General features: G+C 43.3%; 1 protein-coding gene across 5 annotated transcripts in view; it reads left to right on the top strand.

Annotated features, from left to right (window-relative positions):
- The window catches only part of TRIO (trio Rho guanine nucleotide exchange factor), a 354,351-nt gene that overhangs the window by 215,315 nt on the left and 118,379 nt on the right, over nucleotides 1-20,657 (top strand). For all 5 annotated transcript variants that reach the window (XM_025451453.3, XM_049105660.1, XM_049105659.1 and 2 more), the window contains exons 15-21: nucleotides 234-400; nucleotides 2,208-2,327; nucleotides 4,190-4,381; nucleotides 4,788-4,937; nucleotides 8,302-8,416; nucleotides 12,747-12,862; nucleotides 16,779-16,901. In XM_025451453.3, the coding sequence (XP_025307238.1) occupies nucleotides 234-400; nucleotides 2,208-2,327; nucleotides 4,190-4,381; nucleotides 4,788-4,937; nucleotides 8,302-8,416; nucleotides 12,747-12,862; nucleotides 16,779-16,901 (983 nt within the window). The remainder of the gene's footprint in view (nucleotides 1-233; nucleotides 401-2,207; nucleotides 2,328-4,189; nucleotides 4,382-4,787; nucleotides 4,938-8,301; nucleotides 8,417-12,746; nucleotides 12,863-16,778; nucleotides 16,902-20,657) is intronic.

Below are 20,657 nucleotides of genomic sequence, written 5' to 3'. Positions count from 1 at the left end.
ACATCATATTTTGCTTTGGAACATATTAGATATATTCTTGGAGATCCCCTGGGCATGCTCAGAAGCACATGTAAACACTCTGCTGGCTACACCTGCCTTGAATTTGGCCTCCAAGGTAATGGCCTGGCCAAGCTGGCCAGATTATTCACAAAAGCACAGTGTGTGTCATGTGCGGCTGAAGAAACGGGTCAACATGCCAGTTGAACTCTGGGCTCTCCCTTCAATGTCCACAGGTGTGGAGCTGCTTTGCGATAGAGATGTCGACATGGCCACTCGGGTCCAGGACCTCCTGGAGTTCCTTCATGAAAAGCAGCAGGAACTGGATTTAGCAGCAGAACAGCATCGGAAGCACTTGGAGCAGTGTGTGCAGCTTCGCCATCTGCAGGCTGAAGTGAAGCAGGTAAACAAGCTGCTGGATGTAGAGCCAGACCAAAGTGGCGCTCGATGGGTGACCTCTTGGTCATTTGGGATATAAGCGCTGGGGCAGATTGTCACAGCTGTTGTGATCTGTGATGTGACATGTATACCCCCGTAGCTTGGTGTAAGGAGGGAGCCTGTGTCCAGACAGCTGTGTGTTTACTCTGTAGTGGAAAAGCCTTTAGGTGTATCACTTGACAGTAACATTCATTTGGCTTGTTTTGTTACTGGTGGTCTCTTGCTTGAAGCTCTGAGTACTTTGATTCTCAGGCTAAATAACTGATTTTTCTGCCAAATAGGCTGTTATCAGTCTGGATGGTGTCACAGGCTATAGAGGGTTGGGGTTTTCTTCAGCATGCTCTACTGCTCTCAGATAGCATGGCAAAATAAAAATGGAATATTTGAAAGAGACTGCTTTCAGCTCATGGCCAGTGGAATTCCATGCATATATTCAGCATGTGCATGACATTTTATATCATGAGCCACTCTTGATACCACCTCGATGCAAGGGAATCTTTCTGGGATTCTGGTGGAAGTACAGAAGAACATGTGGTAGGTTGAGCAGAGGGATGAGGTACCTCTGTAGTGTGAATAAGATATGGTGCGTAAGTGGGTGGCAGTCACGTTGAAACAGATATACTGTCCAATTGGAAACCTTTAAAGGGTACCTGTGAGCCTTGAATGTAATGAGATGAAGTATTATGATCTGCCTTTTACAGAGCAGTTGTTAACATATTCCTTCTTGCTAAAAACAAGACAATAGAATAGGAATTGCATTGCCTGTAAGAGTCCAGAAATGGTGCTCAGAAATTACTTTCTGTACGTTACACATCAGGATGTGGTAGGTTGCTGGTGTTTGCTCAGCAGCCATGTGATGGGTCTGACAGATAGGTGGGGAATGGGTGTCAGGTGGCTCTTATAGCCTCAGCTGCCCTCCACTTCCCAGGCAGCAGGCAGGGAAAAACATAACCAGGAAGAAGCAGTACTTATATCAGAAAAGACATGTGTTCACACAGCCACCCCAAGGCTACAGTGTGGATCACAGTAGCTGGAGAGAGTGTCCTGACGGTAGTGAAGCTGTGACATGGGGGCCGTGAAGTGGTTTTAAGTGCCCCTCCATCCCCCTGCAAAATCGAGGTTTTCTGAGTAAAGGAGATAAGGAAAAGTAGGTATTAGGTAGGTAACCAGCAGTCTGTGCCATAAATAACTACCCACGATGACCTTCGACAACCTCTGTGGCTTCCACAGTTGCAGTGCTCTGTTTGTGTGTGCTGCTAAGAATCTCGGGATGTGACCCTGAGCGTTGGAGCACTGCTGAATCCGTTCTTTGGTTAGCGTGCCATTTAACACTGACATTACACCGGAAAATACGGTGGGGAAATAAAATAGTTCCCTTACCAAGCAGTTTGCTAATTTTGTGTATTCATTAAGACTAAAAGGAATGAAAAATACTTTTCATGATTACCAGGGAATTATTTATGGCAATAGGTATTCTAATGGGCGATTCTTAATCTGTTTTGACCTGTGGACTAATAACAATCCTCTGGACTCCCTACCTTATCAGCACCTATTTGATGCTATAAGATAAGTGAATTAATTTTAAAGTGCAACACTTATGATCACATGCCATGTAAGGACATCAGGCTTTTGGCAGTGGGATCATAGGAAACCTATGCTTCACAGATGATGGGAGCAGCTTGACAACCTTGCCCACATGGCTCGTGTCCCCCTGGCCCACAGTGGCCCCCTGGGGAGGGCCGATGCTTGGAGGTCCATGTGTCATGTTTCAGGTGCTGGGCTGGATCCGCAATGGAGAGTCAATGCTGAATGCTGGACTCATCACGGCCAGCTCATTACAGGAGGCGGAGCAGCTGCAGAGGGAGCACGAGCAGTTCCAGCACGCCATCGAGGTAGGGACACTGGCCTGCCTCCCACCTCAGGACATGTCTGCTAAGCCCCCTCATGTGGGACTGACCCTGAGCTGAGGGGGTTCAGCAGGACCCAAAGTGACGACACTTATACATGTACAGTTTATTTCAGGGGAAGAAACAGGCTGGTGACTGCAGTGAGGAGAGGGTGTGTATGTGCCAGTCTGGGGACTTCACAGTGCTGCTCTGGAGGCCAGGTGGCTCCTGCTGTCCTCCTGCCTTAAGAGCCCTGGCAGGATGTACCACCCACTGTCAGGAACACCTGGTGCCAGAGAATTTGAGTTGGAGTCTGGGCTCAGGGGTTTTATGCTTTCCTGGACAAAGCAGAGCACCATGGGCGGCTCAGCCAGACCAGGTGCAAATCACCAATAAACAGCACTCTCCACAGAACTTCCCCAGCCGTGGTTAAAAGCCACGTTCCTCACCTTGGGTGGGTGTCAGTGCCAGGGTGGGACTTAAGCAGAATGGCTTGCGCCAGTTCCAAGTCCACTCAGATTCACTTTCACAGCATATGAATTAGTTATTCTTAGAATTTTTGTGGGGAGAGGGGAGTTAATGATGGTAGGTAGTCTTGGTACATTCGAGGGAAAAAGCATTTGATTACAGAAAACTTATTTCCTGCTGTAGTTACATACATAGGTGGAGAAGAAAGCCATGGAATACTGTTGCTTTATTCTCAAGATTGACATGTTTTCAACTATTTGGTGCCAACAGACACATATTAACACTTCTTCCTGAAGCCCAGACTCTGGGCTCTTGAAAATTGTACACTGTGCCTAGTGATTTCTAATGATTAAATTGCTAATACATGTCAGTGTGTTTGGGTTAAGGACAGGGTTGATTATATTGTGTATAGTCTTTATGGGGTCATTTAGTGCCTTTTCAGGTGAAATGCAAAATTTTGCTATGGTTAAAAAAAAAGAAAAAAGAAAAAAAATCTGTGTATCTGTGTCCACAGAGACCCATGTACTCCCCTAACTGCTGTGATGTCTGGTGTTCTTCATGGAGAGAGCCAACCTGTCAGCCCCTTGTGGAATCTTCTAGTGAACATTCATGAGCAAGAATTCCCACTGGATTTCTGATATTATTTTGATATTTTAATATGGCATGAACCTCCAGAGAACACAGTTGGCTCATTCTTAGCTTTTTTTTTTTTTTTTAAGATTTTATTTATTTATTCATGAGAGATACAGAGAGAGGCAGAGGGAGAAGCAGGCTCCCTGTGGGGAGCCCGATGCAAGACTCGATCCCGGGACCCTGGGATCACACCCTGAGCTGAAGGCAGATGCTCAACCACTGAGTCATTCAGGCGTCCCTCATTCTTAGCTTTTAATTATGTTTCTCTCTCTCTCTTTTAAAGTCAATAGTGCTTGAAAACTTTTCAGTCAAGTCTAAATTTTAACATATAAGTGAAAAAGGCATTCACTGTAGCACCTTTTCCTACATGTGTTCATTTGCCTCTAGTGGTTATTACAAGGAGAATCAATAGGAAAAATGAACTTGGAACATTTCAACAGCTTTTTCAGAATATTGGCTATTAAGGTATTTCCCTGCTATTTCTCAAGCTAAGAACCCCACAACTGAGACCCATTCTGGAATGCCTTAATGCATTGCATTCTTCATCAAGTAATTTAAATATAAACACAGTTCTTGCTAGGCATGAAAACTTTTTTTTTTTTTTAACTGAACTGTCTGCTGTGTTTGTAGAAGTGTCCTAGTGAGTATTTTAAATGAAGTTGTTTCTATAAAAGCAAGTGGAGTGGAACAATGGCAGCCTTCCCAGTTTTCCAGTAAGCGCATGACACCCCTGTTCAATAAGCATTCCCTTCCCTTCTCTTACTTAGAAAACACATCAAAGCGCCTTGCAGGTGCAGCAGAAGGCAGAAGCCATGCTGCAGGCCAATCACTATGACATGGACATGATCAGGGACTGCGCCGAGAAAGTGGCCTCTCACTGGCAGCAGCTCATGCTCAAGATGGAAGACCGCCTCAAGCTTGTGAATGCATCTGTGGCCTTCTACAAAACCTCAGAGCAGGTGAGGGAGGGAGGTTCTGCTCCTTCGGCTCCTGGCCAAACTTTTACTTTGGACTCCCATTTTCTTGGACAACTCAGTCCTTAATTCTTCAGTCATTACTGAGCCAGTCAGTTCAAAGTCAAGCAGAGAAAAGCATTCTAGAAGCAGAAGGATTATTGCTTACCTTAGGAACCAAAGAGTAATAGGTTGGAAAGTAGCTGAGAGGACCTCTGTTTTCCTCTCATTTAAATATGTAGCCTGAACCACAACCAGAGAGAGACGGGCAATTCAGTTTGTATTGGGTTCTTGTTCTGAAAGACCTGCCTGAGTACGATGGAGCCCAGGGCTCTTTCTGATGCTCTTGGGCCCCAGCCCCAGGCCAGCACTTTCCTCCTCAGAGCATGACTGACCACTTCTCCACTCACAGGTCTGCAGTGTCCTCGAGAGCCTGGAGCAGGAGTACAAGAGAGAAGAGGACTGGTGTGGAGGAGCCGACAAACTGGGGCCCAACTCAGAGACGGACCATGTCACCCCAATGATCAGCAAGCATCTGGAGCAGAAAGAAGCATTCCTGAAGGTACGGAGCTGGCCCTTTGGGTGCTGGGGCCTCCCTGAACAGGGCACATGAAGAGGGTTCACCTGAAGATGGCTAGGTCTAGACTGTCAGAAAACCACAGATGTTGCAGTGTGCCAGGCATATGTAGCCACCTTGGCTTGCCAGGCTGGCCCCTGACGCCTACAGCTCTTCCCTTGTGTGGAAAGGGAGTGTGGTGACATTGCATCAGTGCTGGGTTACTTGGTCAGACAAAGTCTTAAAATCTTTCACTTGTGATTTACATACACTCTCTAGTTTTCACAAAGAGCTGGAAACCTGTGTGAATAAATCATGGGTGGAAGTCATAACTCCAAATGATTCTGAGCAGAGAAAGAGATTGATTTGGTGAGACAAAAATGCCTATAGCTTAAAATAATCTTTTGGAAATTAAGCCTTTTTAGGTAGAAAGACTGAACCCAGTGCAGAGCAGACACAAAGCAGGACACTGCTTGTGGTTTCAGGATAGTTACTCACACTTGCTCCGGAAGTGTTTCCTGCAGAAGAAACTTAATCCCGTTTAGGCCAAGTTGGAAGTTTGAACTCTGAGAAGATTTAATGAGGAATTTCTCTAGCCGCCTTTGTTGTGTGTTTGTGTATGTATGTGTGTATATTCATATATAAATCACCCAAAAGGTCTACAAGTGCTCAAAATGTTTGGCAACATTTCCCTGTTTCTTTCACTCTTGAGAAAGATCTCCCAAGGCTCTGCCTTTTGCCACTCAGACCTGTTAAAAATAGGCATGGTGTTTGCTTTTCGTGGTCACTTTATTGAGTTTTGCATTGGCATTCTGACCCCTCTGACACCGTTTCCTATTACATTTAATAATTTGTTTCCATTCTGAAGGTGATGTCTGTCCTGACAGTTATTGTTTAGTCAAGGAGTCTTGTGACTCTTTGAAAATTATATCTGGTAGCTTATCACATGACTTTCTTTTTAGCAAATCAGGGTGGGAAAACGGTGGCTCTTCAGACTCCAGTTGAACTATTTCAAACAGGACCTGAAAGCCCTGGCCCTACTTGTCATTGCTAGTTACTTTTATGAAATGCCCACCACTGTGAGGATGTTTCCATTGGAATCAGCATAATTTTGCTCTCTTTCTCTCTGTAATCCATTTAGAATAAAGCAAAATTGAATACTACTTAGTATAATTAAGACAGATACTTAGATAAAATTATAAAACAAAAATAATCATCAACCTGTTCAGATTCCTTCATTCAACTAGGATTCAGCAGTGTTTGTATACTGGATATCTTTAAACTTTTGATTATGGGAGTTTAAAGATGCATGCGAAAAAAGAGATGATGAACTCCTATGTACCTCTTAGCAGCATCAGTAATTATCAGCACATGGGCATATGCCCACCTTCACTGAGTTACTTTAAATTCTAGATGTTACATCATTTTATTTGTAAATACTTCAGTACATATCTAAACATTAAATTCTGCCCTTTTAAAACATAACTGCAAGACCATTATCAGAGCCTGAAAATTAACAGTATCTCTTATTTTGTACAAAATCCAGCAGTGTTCAGATTTCTCTGATTGACCCATATTGTCTTGGTTTTAATCAGGATTCAAACAAGGTCCACACATTTTTATTGATATGTCTTTTGAATCTCTTTCAATCTAAACACCATCCTCCGTTTATTACTATTTATTAGCTGAAGAAATAAGTTGCTCATACTCTGGGGTTACTGTCACTCTGGATTTCCATAGTTACATCCTGTGGGGTCACTTTGCACCATCCTGGATTCCTTAAATGTGTGTTATGTTGAGAACCTCAGCTGGGTTCAGGTGTGAGCGTGAGTGTGTGTGTATGCAGTCAGCATACCTGGTAGGTGGTGCTGTGTACTTCCCCTGGCATTACATGGCCAGATGAGGTCTGTGTCTCTTTTTGTCTGTGTGATACGAGGAATTTTACTAGTGCTTCAGACATGGTGAGTCTAGTTCATCCATTATGTGCTTCTCTGTCTGCCTTTTACTTAATGGGTTTAGTATCCTGTGGTAATAATCCTTCATTAGGAGTTGCAAAATGGTGATATTCTGTCATTCCTTCTGTCTTGATTAACTAGAATTATTCCCTCCTTAGCTATTTGGTTACTCTCAAATAGAGTTTGTCCAAAAAAGGCAGGTAGGGGCTTGAGTCTTTCCATTTGCTTATCATTTTCAGAATAATGAGCTGTTGCCATAGCAACCTCTACATAGGAACAATTTTTTTTTACTATACTCATGGATTTTAATATATTTGGTGTGTTTTGATCAATTGCAGTCATTTATCTTTTTATACTCAACTTGTCCCATTTGAGGAAGCTCTTTCCAGTTGTGTTGGTTCTGACTTCCTGACACAACCCCAGTTGTTTGTAGCTGCTTCCTTGCTGTTTGGAATGCAGCCTATTTCAGGCTTATCTGTGGAGACACTTGATACATTCTTCTCTTAATTAAAAGGTGTCCTAGCTCTATCTACTGAAAAGACCTGGAAACAGTGACCAACCAGTAATAATGAGCTCCCTTGTATCTGTCCAAATTGTGGTCTAAATACCAAGTACCATAAGAAGGAGATAGGGCTCCTGGAAGAAAGATTAATTCCAGAGCTGAGACAGGAAATGTGTAAGATATTTCTAACCCAAATATAATTAAGGATAGTTTTCCTTTTGTTTTTTAAATACATTAGTGAAATTGCTGGTTTGGTTTATAAGCATGGAATCCATCAGTTATCTATTACCACAATAGCACCACAAAACAAACCACCCCAAACCTCAGCAGCTCAAACCAGGGGTTGGCAACCTAAGCACTCAAGAGCTGAATCCATCCACTCTCCCTCATCTGCATGTTGCAAGTGGCTGCTTTCCTCCACAGGAAAAAGGTTGGGTACAGTGCTCACCACAGGAAGTTGGAGACTATATGACTTGGAAAGCTGAAAATACTGTCTGCCCTTTCCAGAAATCGGGCACAGCTTAGCCAGGTGCTCAGACTTGAGGTTTCTCCCAAGGCCGCAGTCAAGGTGTTGACTGAGGAATGTGGTCAGCTTGAGGCTCAGCAGGAAGAGGGCTCCACCTCCTCTCACTGCAGGCTGGCCACCTCTCTCACTCCCCTGCCCTGCGTGCCTCTCATAGGGCAGCGCTCAGCACAGCAGCTGGCTTCATCTGAGCAAGAGCTCCAAGACAGATTTTCTTTTTTAATTGAAATAGGATGTAAACTCTCTATTTTCCAAACTACAAGTTGGCCCAATGAGTGTTTTAGGTAAAGACGTATGTTAGAGACATAGGATGTTGTCACCTATATGTACTCAAAATACATGTTTATCTAAGGCAAATTAACAACACGTTGCCCTCCACGTATCTCTTAGGCTTGCACGCTTGCTAGAAGGAATGCAGATGTCTTCCTGAAATACCTGCACAGGAATAGTGTGAACATGCCGGGAATGGTGACACATATCAAAGCCCCTGAACAACAAGTGAAAAGTGAGTACAGCTAGGAGTCATTTTACTGGCCAGCAATACAGGGAGTGTGGCAAGATGTGTTCCAAAGTCCTGAAGTCTAGGGCTTCATTTTAAATGTCCATCTCATATTATTATTAAAGTTCTCATTAATTATCTTTGTTTAATAATAGAACATAAAACAAATGTAGATTGATTATTTGTTGAATAAAGTTGAAGAGGATAAGCAGGGAGAAAATGCAGCATTGATATTTATTAGCATGGACTATTCGGTTAAAATAAGTAAAAATATTGTAAATTGGGGAAAAAAAGGAAAAACCAAAATTTGTCTAGAATCAAAATATTTTTAAAAGTTCAATCAAGAAATTATACACCAATATCATTGCTGGAAAGTGTTACCAATTTTATAGACTTAAAGCACTAATGAAAGCAAATTGCCATGGGGAGCCTTGAGTGGGTGGCTCATTTGGTTAAGTGTCTGCCTTTAGCTCAGGTCATGATCTCAGGGTCCTGGGATCGAGCCCTGCATCGGGTCTCCTGCTCAGCAGGGAATCTGCTGCTCCCTCTCCCTCTGACCCTCCCCTCTGCTCGTGCTTTCCTACGCATGCACGCTTGCTCTCTCTCTGTCAAATGAGTACCTATAAAAACCCTTAAAAAAAAAAAAGCATTGCCAAATATCATACATTTTGGGTCATTTGAGTGTAAAAATCTGTAAAACCATGTTTTTACAGGTACATCTATATAATGTAAATACATAGAAACTCATCCCGGAAAATGTTATACTGTTAATAGGATTAGTGTATATAGAAGTGAGGGGACTGATGGAATTACTCTATAATTCTGATTGAAACTTTACAGTGAAAATACATTCAGGTGTTCTCTCACTTAAGCCTTAGATATAATCATAGGTTTTTGTTTTTGTTTTTTTGTTTTGTTTTGTTTTGTTTTTTACAAATTCAATTAAAATGATATGGAAATAGATCCTCAGAAAATGAAGAGTTTGAAACAGTCTTGACACTGAGGCACCTGCTATCCTCACCATGAGCTTCAGAGGCTGGTGATAAACAGATGAGGAGCTTGGGGCCCCACAGGCTCCACTCTCAGTTGGGTTTCAGAGGGAAGAAGTTGCCATAATCCATTAACAGGTGATTTGTCTCACTCTTGAAACCCTTATGATTGGCAGAGACTTTGTACGCACATTACATTCTACTCCCTGTTCATCTAGATTCATCTGTTAGAGGTGTCACAGGAAAATTCTCTCCCACACTGGTAGTCCTCTACTCTCCACAGATGAGATTTGTATTTATTACTTGGTGGGCTTCTCTCTTGAGAAAATGAGTGACTAACACACCATTTCTCAGCAAGAGCAAGTCTTCATTGCCAACAAGTTACTCGCATTGGTAATCAGTTTATTTGGCTCATTTCATATAAAAATCACTGCTTTTCTCTCATCCTTCAGTATTGCCTTTGGTTGTTGGTTGTACTCTGCTTTCTCTAATCAAAGGTGGTATGATCCTTACTAGGTTATACCAGTTCGATGGGTGTGTGCGTGTGTGAGGGGAGAGTGTTTTCCATGTACACACTTACTCGACAGTCACTGTGCACTTGGTGCTGTTTATCATTGTTTTGGAGGCTATGAAGACTTAAAAACAAAATGTCTTATTTCTCTCATTGAGTAGTTGGGGATGAAAGATTGATGTGTGGGACAGTGCAGTAAATCCATGTAAGGGTGATGATGCCAGAAGAGACAGCATGACGCCAGGCAGTCCTTCAGGTGTGAGGAAGCCCTGGTGGTTTCCCGTCCCAGTCCTGGCTGCTTACTCACCCCACATCAGTCAGGACCCAGGCAAGGACTGTAGAAAGAAAAGACCGGAAAAGACCCACTGGCTCATGTTAATTTTCACATATGATATTTTCATTCATGGTAGCTTATTGTTTTGACTGGCCTCAAATTTCAAAGTCTTGATTGGTGTCACTACATTAGTTACCTTTTCGGTAAAGATGACGTAGCATGACCACTGAGCTGCTACCTAAATGCTGCTCACAGGTTTGTGTTTCTCAGCCTACCAGGACCCCAGTAAATATTTCTGGAAACCTTAGTATTTTTTTAGGATTCCCAGTATTAATGAAGTTATAATCTAAGTACCATTTATTTAATTTGCAGTTTCAGTCTCCAGAATCATCTTCCAACTTTCTTGTGTTATAAACTTCTAAACTAAAACAGACTTAATGTAAAAAAAATTTTTTAAGTGTACAGATGTATATTAATTACCTAATTCTGGGGCACCTGGATGACTCAGTGGTTGAATGTCTGCTTTTGGGTCAGGTTGTGACCCTGGGGTCCTGGGATCGAGTCCCACATCAGGCTCCCCGTCTCTGCATCTCTCTCTGTGTCTCTCATGGATAAATAAATAAAATAAAATCTTAAAAAAAACTACCTAATTCTTTTGCCATTGGTCACCATTGTCAAGACTTTTTTATGCATCTGTCTATGAATGTAAACATAAATATATATAGAAAAACACACATGGATTCCTACTCCACTTACCCATCTCACTTTTTTTTTAACCAAAATGGGACTGTATTTTGTTGCAATTTGCTGCTTTTCCTTAATAATATATCTTAGTCCTCTTTTGGAGCATCTGGGTGGCTCAGTTAAGCATCTGACTCTTCATCTCAGTTCAGGTCTTGATCTCAGAGTGGTGAGTTCAAGCCCCATGTTGGGCTCCAATGCTGAGTATTGAGCTTACTTAAAAAAAAAATACATATATACATATCTATATATCTATATAGATATATATATTTTCTCTTTCTATATCAGAATTTAAAGATCTGCTCTATCGTTTTAAATTTCAGTATAATGACTTTATTTTTTTTTTAAGATTTTATTTTGTTTATTCATGAGAGACACAGAGAGAGGAGCAGAGACACAGGCAGAGGGAGAAGCAGGTCCATGCAGGGAGCCCAACGTGGGTCTTGATCCTAGGACCCCGGGGTCGCGACCTGAGCCAAAGGCAGCCACTCAACACTGAGCCACCAGGTGTCTAGTATAATGACTTTATAGTTGACTTAATCTGTCCCCCAGTTGGGTTCCATTGTTGCTGCCGATTTTTACAAACAGTGCGTTAGCATTCGCCTCCCTGAGCACAAATTGTGTACGTATCACTTGTGTAAGCACCATATATCTGAAAGATAAATTCCTGGTTCAAAGGTATGCATATTTCTAATGTCATTACCTCTTGCCAAAGTGTCCGCTGCAGGAGTTAGGGTCTGTTTTGCCTTTGATAATATGGGGTCACCTGTGCCTGTTTCTTCTCCCTGTCAGCACTGGATAGCACCATTGCTTGCCAGGAAAAGGGTGAAAGCTAGTCTCATTGTTTGAGGTTAAACATGTTTCTCTGTATTTAGTATTGTGTGTATTTTATTCTGTGTGTTTAGAAATCATGAACGTCATGTCTGTATGCTTTGCTCAGAGTGCCTGGGTGGCTTAGTTGGTTAAGCGTTTGCCTTTGGCTCAGGTCATGATCTCGGGATCAGCCCTGCATCTGGCTCCCTGCTCACTGGGGAGTGTGTTTCTCCATCTCCCTCTGCCCCTTCCCTTCGCTCTTGTATGCACACACTCTCTCTCAAATAAATAAATCTTTATATGCTTTGTTCATTTTTCTAATGGACCGTTAATCTTTTTTCTGTTGACTTAGCAGGTACATTAGGTCTGTGTCTTATATTTTCCCAGTAACTTTAACTAGTTTTTTATTGGTGCTGTATTTTTATGGTGGTTTTTATTTGGTTATAACATTTACAGTTTTTATATAATCAGGGTTTTTGGCCTTTCTGGCTCCATGCTTCTCTACTTCATGTCCCTGGTTCTCCTAATAATGGTTTATGTTTTTGTTTTTGTTTTTGTAAAAAAAAAAAAAAAAAGAAGAAAGCACAAAAGTGTGTTTTCTTCTAGTACTCCACCATTTTGACATAAATCCTTTATACTAAATTCCTTCTACAGGAAGGTTTTAATGTTGTTGAACAAATTACTTAATAAAGTTTTGTCAAATTGTCAAATTGCCCCAGCAGGGGATGCAATAGCTTATCCCACTCATCCAGCTAACGGAGATATTGGAGGCCAGGCTTAAGTTTCCAGTGACCTCAACCATAAGATAACAGATTGGGGTAAGAGAATGAGAGGTCTGGTGGACATGCTCACTGAGAACACTGGGCGACCAAGCCATGTGGCTCTTGATTTGATACTCTGTCTTGCATTGACATTTGCATAAAGCTTTTAAATAAAAATGTATGGGATTTTGCAAGTGTTTTCACTGATTGCAAGCACCAACATACATCTTTCTCTTTATTCTCTTAGATATCTTGAATGAACTTTTCCAACGGGAGAACAGGGTACTGCATTATTGGACCATGAGAAAGAGACGACTAGACCAGTGCCAGCAGTACGTGGTCTTTGAACGAAGTGCCAAGCAGGTTGGTTATTACACTGTGCTCCCCTGTGCTCTCCACCTTCTAATTTAGACCTCCATCCTCCACTGGGCAGCTTTTGACATTTTAGCCATTTTGAAAACTACTTTCAAATAATCAAAACAGTCCTGTCTTTTAAATCAATTTGTTGTGAAAAGAAAATCCATGCCCCGTGAAAGTGTGATTCAGCAAGTGTGCCATGCGGCCTGCCTCTGCTGCCATTACCTCGTGTTTAAGGCCACCAGCTACAAATCCTAATTATGACAATGATTTAAGAAATCATCGCGGAGTCTAGGTTCTGTACTTTATAATACTACAGTGGGTGAGGTTTTTTAATTTTGTTATAACTATGTTTTCAAGATAAAATTTTGTTCTTCAGATAAATTGAGCTAAAATTAAGTAAGAAGTGTGACAGAATTTCTAAGAATTCAGTGTAAAAAAAGTTCATGCAGTTGGTTACTGCAGAGACGTTAAGAGAGTATGCTTAGGGGGCACTGGATTGACTCAGTAGAGCATGGAACTCCTCATCTCAGGGTCGTGAGTTCAGGCCCCACATTGGATACGAAGCCTACTTTAAAAAATAATTAAATAAAAGGATACGTTTAGAGTTTCTTTCTTTTGAAGTCATTTTGGAATAAACGCTTTCAGTATGGTTAGTCATGGAGGATCGTTTTAGGGTAGTCTGTCTGACCCTTTCACTTGAACTAAGATTCCTGTCACTTCTCTCTGGCCTTAACAGTAGTATAGGAACCCATAGGCTATTTGTTCAGAATTTGAAGACTCTAGAGGACACGGAGAACAAGAGGCTCGTTCCCAGAATGTCTGCATGAGCCATCTTGTGTCCTCCATTTCAGGGGGGCATTGGGACCTCTTCAGCACTGTGGGTCCCTGGTGACCACATCACACATGGACAGTCTTGCTAACTTCACCTGAGCCTACCAGAGGATGCATCCAGTTCAATCAATTTTCCTCAGCACAGTTTCCCACTTAGGGAGCATTATTTTCTTTTGATTTGGTCAAAGTTGGTTTTGAGTGGGCAGCCAGGTGCTCAGAATGGCTCGGCTCCCCAGAGGTTGATAAGCTGGAATTCCTGGTCCGCGGACCTGGCACCCTAACTTGGCCAGCCATCCTTCATCTTGGCTGATGTTACCAGAGGTAGTTACCATATTCCCAGGAGAAGTGGTGAGCAGGGCAGCCCCTGTGGCGCAGTGGTTTAGCGCCGCCTGCAGCCCAGGGCATGATCTGGAGACCCTGGATCAAGGCCCACATCAGGCTCTCTGCATGGAGCTTGCTTCTCCCTCTGCCTGTGTCTCTGCCTCTCTTTCTCTCTCTCTCTGCATCTCTATGAATAAATAAATAAAATCTTTAAAAAATATATTAAAAAAAAGAAGTGGTGAGCAGTGTTTTTAGTGTAAAAATTACATTTTCTTAACATTTTATTTAATGATAGTTCAACCATATTTCAGATTCATGGGGGCCTGATTTTTGTTTCTAATTAGGAATTGTTTCATAATCTTTTGTCATATATCTTTATTGTTTCTCTGTTGGAAGACAAGCAGTCATTCAGATACAGAGAACAAAATTGTAAATAATTAATGGAGAATAACAACAGAATGTGTTGTTGTTTTTTCCTAAAGTCAGCTCATTTGTCAGAAATGAAGTGAGAAAACGTGGGCATTGCAATGCTGTGGGTTCTGTGCTGTCCAGTGCTCACCATCCTGCAGCAATGTGGGTGGTTTGTAACACCTGTCCTGATGTGCGGTTCCCAGGACGGCACCCTGAACTTGGCAGGAAGGCAGAGCGATGGTTCCAGCCTCAGGCCTCCTGGACGCTCTTCCCAGGCTTGCAGTGGCTGAACCTTGGCATTCCCCGGGCTCAGCATGGGGCTGGCTCTCGTTTCTCTTTCCTACCTTCCTACCTCCTCTGCTGGTGCCTCTCAGCCCTGATCTCCACTTCAGGTCTCTAGACTCAGAAATCCCAGCTGCCTCCTGGCTGTCTCCACTTTGACCTTACTGAGAACAGACTGGACTCATGAAGCCCTGTACCCCCTTCTCATCTCATACAGGTGTCCCCTGGGCCCCCTCCTCATCCCACACGGAGTCCCCCAGGCCCCCTCCTCTTATGGGTTGTGTCCCCTGTGCACCCTCACTTTACAGGGTGTATAGCTCCTGCTTCTGTCTTTCCCCAGTTTCCTGCCTTCACTCCCTCGTGAGTCCTGCAGGTGCCGACCTCCTGCGTGTGTCAGCTCTGCCCTCCCCCTTGGGGTCCAGAGCCACCGTGCTCTGGGAAGCCCAGCTATGTCCTGCCTGGATCTTTGAACCAGTTTGCTGACCAGTGTAGCTTCTTTCACCTTCTGTGCACTGCGGTTCCTTTTCCACACAGCAGCCCCGTTAGCTTTCATAGAAAAGTGCAAGCTCTGGCTGTGAGCTCCAGGGCCCTCCTGCCCTCCCCAGTCTTGCCTCCAGCCTCTCCCTGCCCCTCTGCCTGCCGAGCTTCTCCCCATTCTTCTGAGCCCATCGCTTCAAGCGGGGCTCTCCTAGACACCTCCTCTGCTGACCTGTTCTAAGCCTTGTGTCCCTGCTCTCATTGGTCTTTGTGCCTCTTTATTCATCTGCACAGTCTACAGGAGCAGGGCTGAAGCGTCTCCCACTCCCCAGCACTCAGGTAGCACCTGACTCTGCAGCAGAACCTCTGGGATGGTGTGCCGCAAACCAGGGAAACCCAGGGACCTTTGCAGTGAATGGGCAAACATCTCTTTCTGCCCCATTTGGCCTCACCGTTTACTTTGTCCCGGGGTGGCACAGCCATCCTTGCTCGGGTGCAGTGGCTTCGGAGCCTCACAGTTAGCTGCGTGCTCTGTAACCTGTATGGGTCCCGGTTTCCTTCACACGTTTTCTTCTCAAATGCTCTGATGTATCTAACAGACACAGTGATGTTTCTGCTCTAATACCAGCAAATCACAGTGGATGATCCAGACGTTACAAACGGCAAATAATGAAAGCAACTACATTTTTATGCTTCCTTCCCATAGAGTTGTGTTTTTAGATGCATATGTTTGAGTAGCTCTGATTTTACTTCAGTTACATGGAAATAGAAGAAATGAAACCGCTTTCATCAAAGGGTGTGAGACAGCATGTGAGTTATAGGCATGTCATTGCTGTCTGAACCTCGCTGGCTGCCTACCTTCACAGGCCCTCATCTGTCCCCTGCAACCCCAGGGGTGAAGGCACGTCTTCTGCTGGCATCTCACCGGTGGCACATTTGTGTGTCGTGGGACAGAAGCCGCGTAAAAGCAAGGGTGGTGGATCACATGTGGTACTCGTTAAGAGGAGGAATAGGAAGAAAGGCCTAAGCACTTAGCAATGCAAGGGGCTCAAACCATCCCTACCTTCCCACCTTCTCAGCGTCTTGGAAAGGCATCCTAGTTGTGGCTTTTTTTTTTTTTTTTTTTAAGGTTTTATTTATTTATTCATGAGAGACAGAGAGAGAGAGAGAGATTGGGAGAGAGAGGCAGAGACATAGGCAGAAGGAGAAGCAGGCTCCTTGCAGGGAGCCTGATGCGGGACTAGATCCGGGGTCTCCAGGATCACACCCTGGGCCGAAGGCAGATGCTCAACCACTGAGCCACCCAGGGATCCCCTGTTATGGCTTCTTTTTTTGTGACTTTATTTCATGGCTATAAGAACCTCTTGAACTGTTTAATCATTACTATGTAAGTGACGTGGTTACAACATTCTAGAATGTCAGTATTCTTTCTTTTAATTTTGGAACTGTGATACTTACTTCGGAAGCTCATGTCTCCTTGAGGGAGGACTTCTAGATGTGTGCCAGCCTTGGCTTGTGATTTCACATCTGAGTGCGGGGAGTAGGGCTTCCTTTACCAGTGCTCGGCCGTGAACATCTTCATTCCTTCACTGTCTAGGCTTTGGAATGGATCCATGACAATGGCGAGTTCTACCTCTCCACACACACGTCCACGGGCTCCAGTATACAGCACACCCAGGAGCTACTGAAAGAGCACGAGGAGTTTCAGATCACGGCAAAGGTAGGTCCTGGTTGGTGCCAGGCATCTGTTCAGGTGCCAGTACACACGGCAGTTTTTCCCAGAATAACCTAGAACAGGATACATTACGTAAATAAGGCAGTTCTGAAAAAACTCACTTAAACATCTATCCCAAATTGGAGAAACAGAGGACCCTAGTGGGTCGTTGTACATTAACGTAGGTGACACTTCTGTCTGCCTTTCGTGCTTCCCTCAGCTGTCCCTCCTTTATGTGTGGTTTCCTTTGGGTCCTCTGATTTCAGCAAATACATTTGTTTTCTCTTTTGTCCATTTCATTATTCGGGTGGTTTTTTTGTTTGTTTTTTGTTTTTTTCTGTTTTCTTTTTTGAGCTCATTTCTGAGCACTTGCTATTTTTTGGAAACACTGTTTGGTGTTACCAATGTGGCTTGGGTGTGTTCTGTGGATGTTTTCTTGCCTCAACTGCAGGCCATCACACTTGATACCGTAGCCCTGCCAGTGCCACCCGGCCCAGCCGTGAGGCGCTGTGGGACTCAGCTGACAGAGTTTACTCCGCGTTCTCTTGCAGTAGTTGTTCGGAGGCTTACACAACTGGAGTTACCTTCACTTTCTTCCCAAAAAGCAAAATAGACTTACATATGTGGCATATGTAGCATATGTAAATAAGAATATTCAAGCAAATACATAAGGCTCTGCATGTTGCTGTGAATCTTTAAAGCGTATACCTGTGGAGGCAAATTCTTTTACCTCAAAATAACTTTGAGATTTTTAGAGTTCCCTTCTCAAACTGTGGTGTTTTTGTTTTTGTTTTTCAAAGTGTTTGAATATACATTCTTTGTAAGATTTTCAGAAGTGCCTCTGTTTTTGATGATAGATTTGAGGGTTTTCTCTTAAAACTGGAAATTCAAATTTAATAGTAGAAATAAATGATCAAGATGGATAGTGTATTTGGTTAAAACTAAGTATTAGTACAAAGTTAAAAAAAAAAAATCTGATCTTCTTGTGTAGCCCTTAAGGCACCTTTGAAAACCATCAGTGGGAAATTTTTAAATCATCTAAAGTGGCAACAGCTGCTTTGTATTGTGTTTATCTGTACTTTATGTTTTCTGTAACCATTTCGGACTCCTGCTATTCTGCACTGCCCTCTGCTCCTGCCTGCCCACAAGATGCTGGTTTATTTTCTTCCCTTCATGCTTGGGGTGCTGGGCCCTGGGAACCCCTGGTCTGAGCTCTGGAAGAGCACACAGGCTGCAGACAGACTGGCCACCACAGGGCTCGGTGAGAGCTGGTGGGGCGGGCCAGCACCCTGAGCACGTGGGGGAGGACAGGGCTCTGGCCGTCAGGCAATGACAGTCACTCTGGGGGGAGCCGTGAGCACCCAGACAAGGGTACCCCCTGCTCATGTGAGGAGAGCTGACCTGTCTGCCTCTGCAGGTAAGCATCATACCTTCTGCTTCCTAGATGCAGTACCCCTCTGGCTATGGAATTCTAGTGTTTGTTAATAGTGAGATAATAAATTACGGTTGTGTGCATTATGTGATCTAGATTTGTTTCTTTGAATAGCCTTCGATTCTAAAGCTATTGAGAAAATGCCTAAGATACCACTCAGAAGTAGATTTAAGATTTGTTCCTTTTCGCTAACTTGAATCTCTTTGAAGGCCACACTCTGCAGGTCACGACGCACAGCCAGGCGGCCCGGTTACTGCTCAACCCCAGGGGGCACATCCTACAGAATGGGACACAAATGTCGCTGTCTGCAGGGCAGTAGCATGGCAGCTGTGTTCCACCTGTGGGGTATACACAAAAGGATGTTTTTTATTCCTGAATTTCCCTTCTCAGATTTGGGGTGCCGTTATTAAAGAATGAGTAGTAACGGGCATGTTTTTGTCCTTGCATTTTATAAAAATAAGCATCTAAATATCATAGGTAATATCTGACCTTGCTCTTTCCCAGATATACAGAGCTCTTTCATTCATCAAATATATTGAATCAGTTCTGCCAAGAGGAACTGGTAGATTTTGAAAAAGATCACCTCTCACTTTTTTTCTTAGCATTTTCCCCCGTGGCTCCTGGCTGCCTCTGTGTAATCAAACAGCCCCTGCTCTGGTGCTTGGAGATCTTGTTGCTCGCCTTCTGTCCCCCATCTTAGTTTGTTCTAAGAATCTGTTTTTCTTCTGTTATGTGGAGAATCTTTGGCTGTGACAGGACAGTCTTCTAGTTCAGTTGTTAGAGCGGCTACTGTTGTAACATATTTAGTGAAATGGAAATAGGCCTTGCGGTCACTGTCTGACCCGTGACTCAACTGCATTCCTTTGCAATTCAATGGAGTAATTTCTCAAAGTGCTTTGCAGGCACCTTCTGCATCCAGGTCAGGTCATGAGTGTTTACTTCAAAGCCAGGTTTTGTCCTTACTCGAGACTTCCTGAGACTTAGACTGTTTTGGAGTGAGGCCTGAAGATGAGCGTTTTTAAACAAGCTCCCAGGTGACGTTTACATAAATGCCCTGAAGTCAGCAACCCACTGCCCGAGACTCCACAGAGCCCTGCCTCCTCCTTCCTACACACTTCCTGCATTCTTGATCACCAGTGTCCCCACCACCAAGTGCCTTAATTCCCCAGAATGTGTCATGGGACCATTGAGTGTGTGTCCTGTATGGACCTCTGGATGCCTCAAACGTGGGGAGTTAAGACCCTCTGAGCACGTGGACCTTGGGAGGTCAGTTTGCTTTCATTTCTCTACAAGCCCAGCTGTGCTCCTGATGAGGTCATTCAAATTGTAACATTTGTCTACTTTTAGAATAGAAATCTAGTTTTGTAATAATCTCTAGAAATAACACTAAGGACAAAACCCTTTATAATACTTCATTTTAAAAGATGTAGGAAGTTTTTTTCATAGTGTTGAGTAGCCTTCTGGAAAAAAAACTGAGTTGGATTCATATCCCCCCTAGATACCAAGGTAACTGTCAGAAAAAAACTGAAGTATCAGCAATGAAAACCTGATACAACTAGAAGAAATAATAGGACACAAAACCCAAGCCCATAAAAGAATGATAAAAACCACCTACACACACACATACACAAATCACATGCACAGAAAATGTGAAAATTTCCCTCAACTTTACGGTCAACTACTATTCGACAAAGGAGGAAAGACTATCCACTGGAAGAAAGACAGTCTCTTCAATAAATGGTGCTGGGAAAATTGGACATCCACATGCAGAAGAATGAAACTAGACCACTCTCTTGCACCACACACAAAGATAAACTCAAAATGGATGAAAGATCTAAATGTGAGACAAGATTCCATCAAAATCCTAGAGGAGAACACAGGCAACACCCTTTTTGAACTCGGCCGCAGTAACTTCTTGCAAGATACATCCACGAAGGCAAGAGAAACAAAAGCAAAAAATGAACTATTGGGATTTCATCAAGATAAGAAGCTTTTGCACAGCAAAAGAAACAGTCGACAAAACTAAAAGACAACCTACAGAATGGGAGAAGATATTTGCAAATGACGTATCAGAAAAAGGGCTAGTTTCCAAGATCTATAAAGAACTTATTAAACTGAACATCAAAGAAACAAACAATCCAATCATGAACTGGGTAAAAGACATGAACAGAAATCTCACAGAGGAAGACATAGACATGGCCAACATGCACATGAGAAAATGCTCTGCATCACTTGCCATCAGGGAAATACAAATCAAAACCACAATGAGATCCCACCTCACACCAGTGAGAATGGGGAAAATTAACAAGGCAGGAAACCACAAGTGTGGG

The sequence above is a fragment of the Canis lupus genome, chromosome 34 (genome assembly GCF_003254725.2).
Source record: "Canis lupus dingo isolate Sandy chromosome 34, ASM325472v2, whole genome shotgun sequence".
NCBI classification, from domain to species: domain Eukaryota; kingdom Metazoa; phylum Chordata; class Mammalia; order Carnivora; family Canidae; genus Canis; species Canis lupus.
The sequence above is the reverse complement of the archived record's forward strand: the minus strand, read 5'-3'. Positions and strand labels throughout refer to the sequence as shown.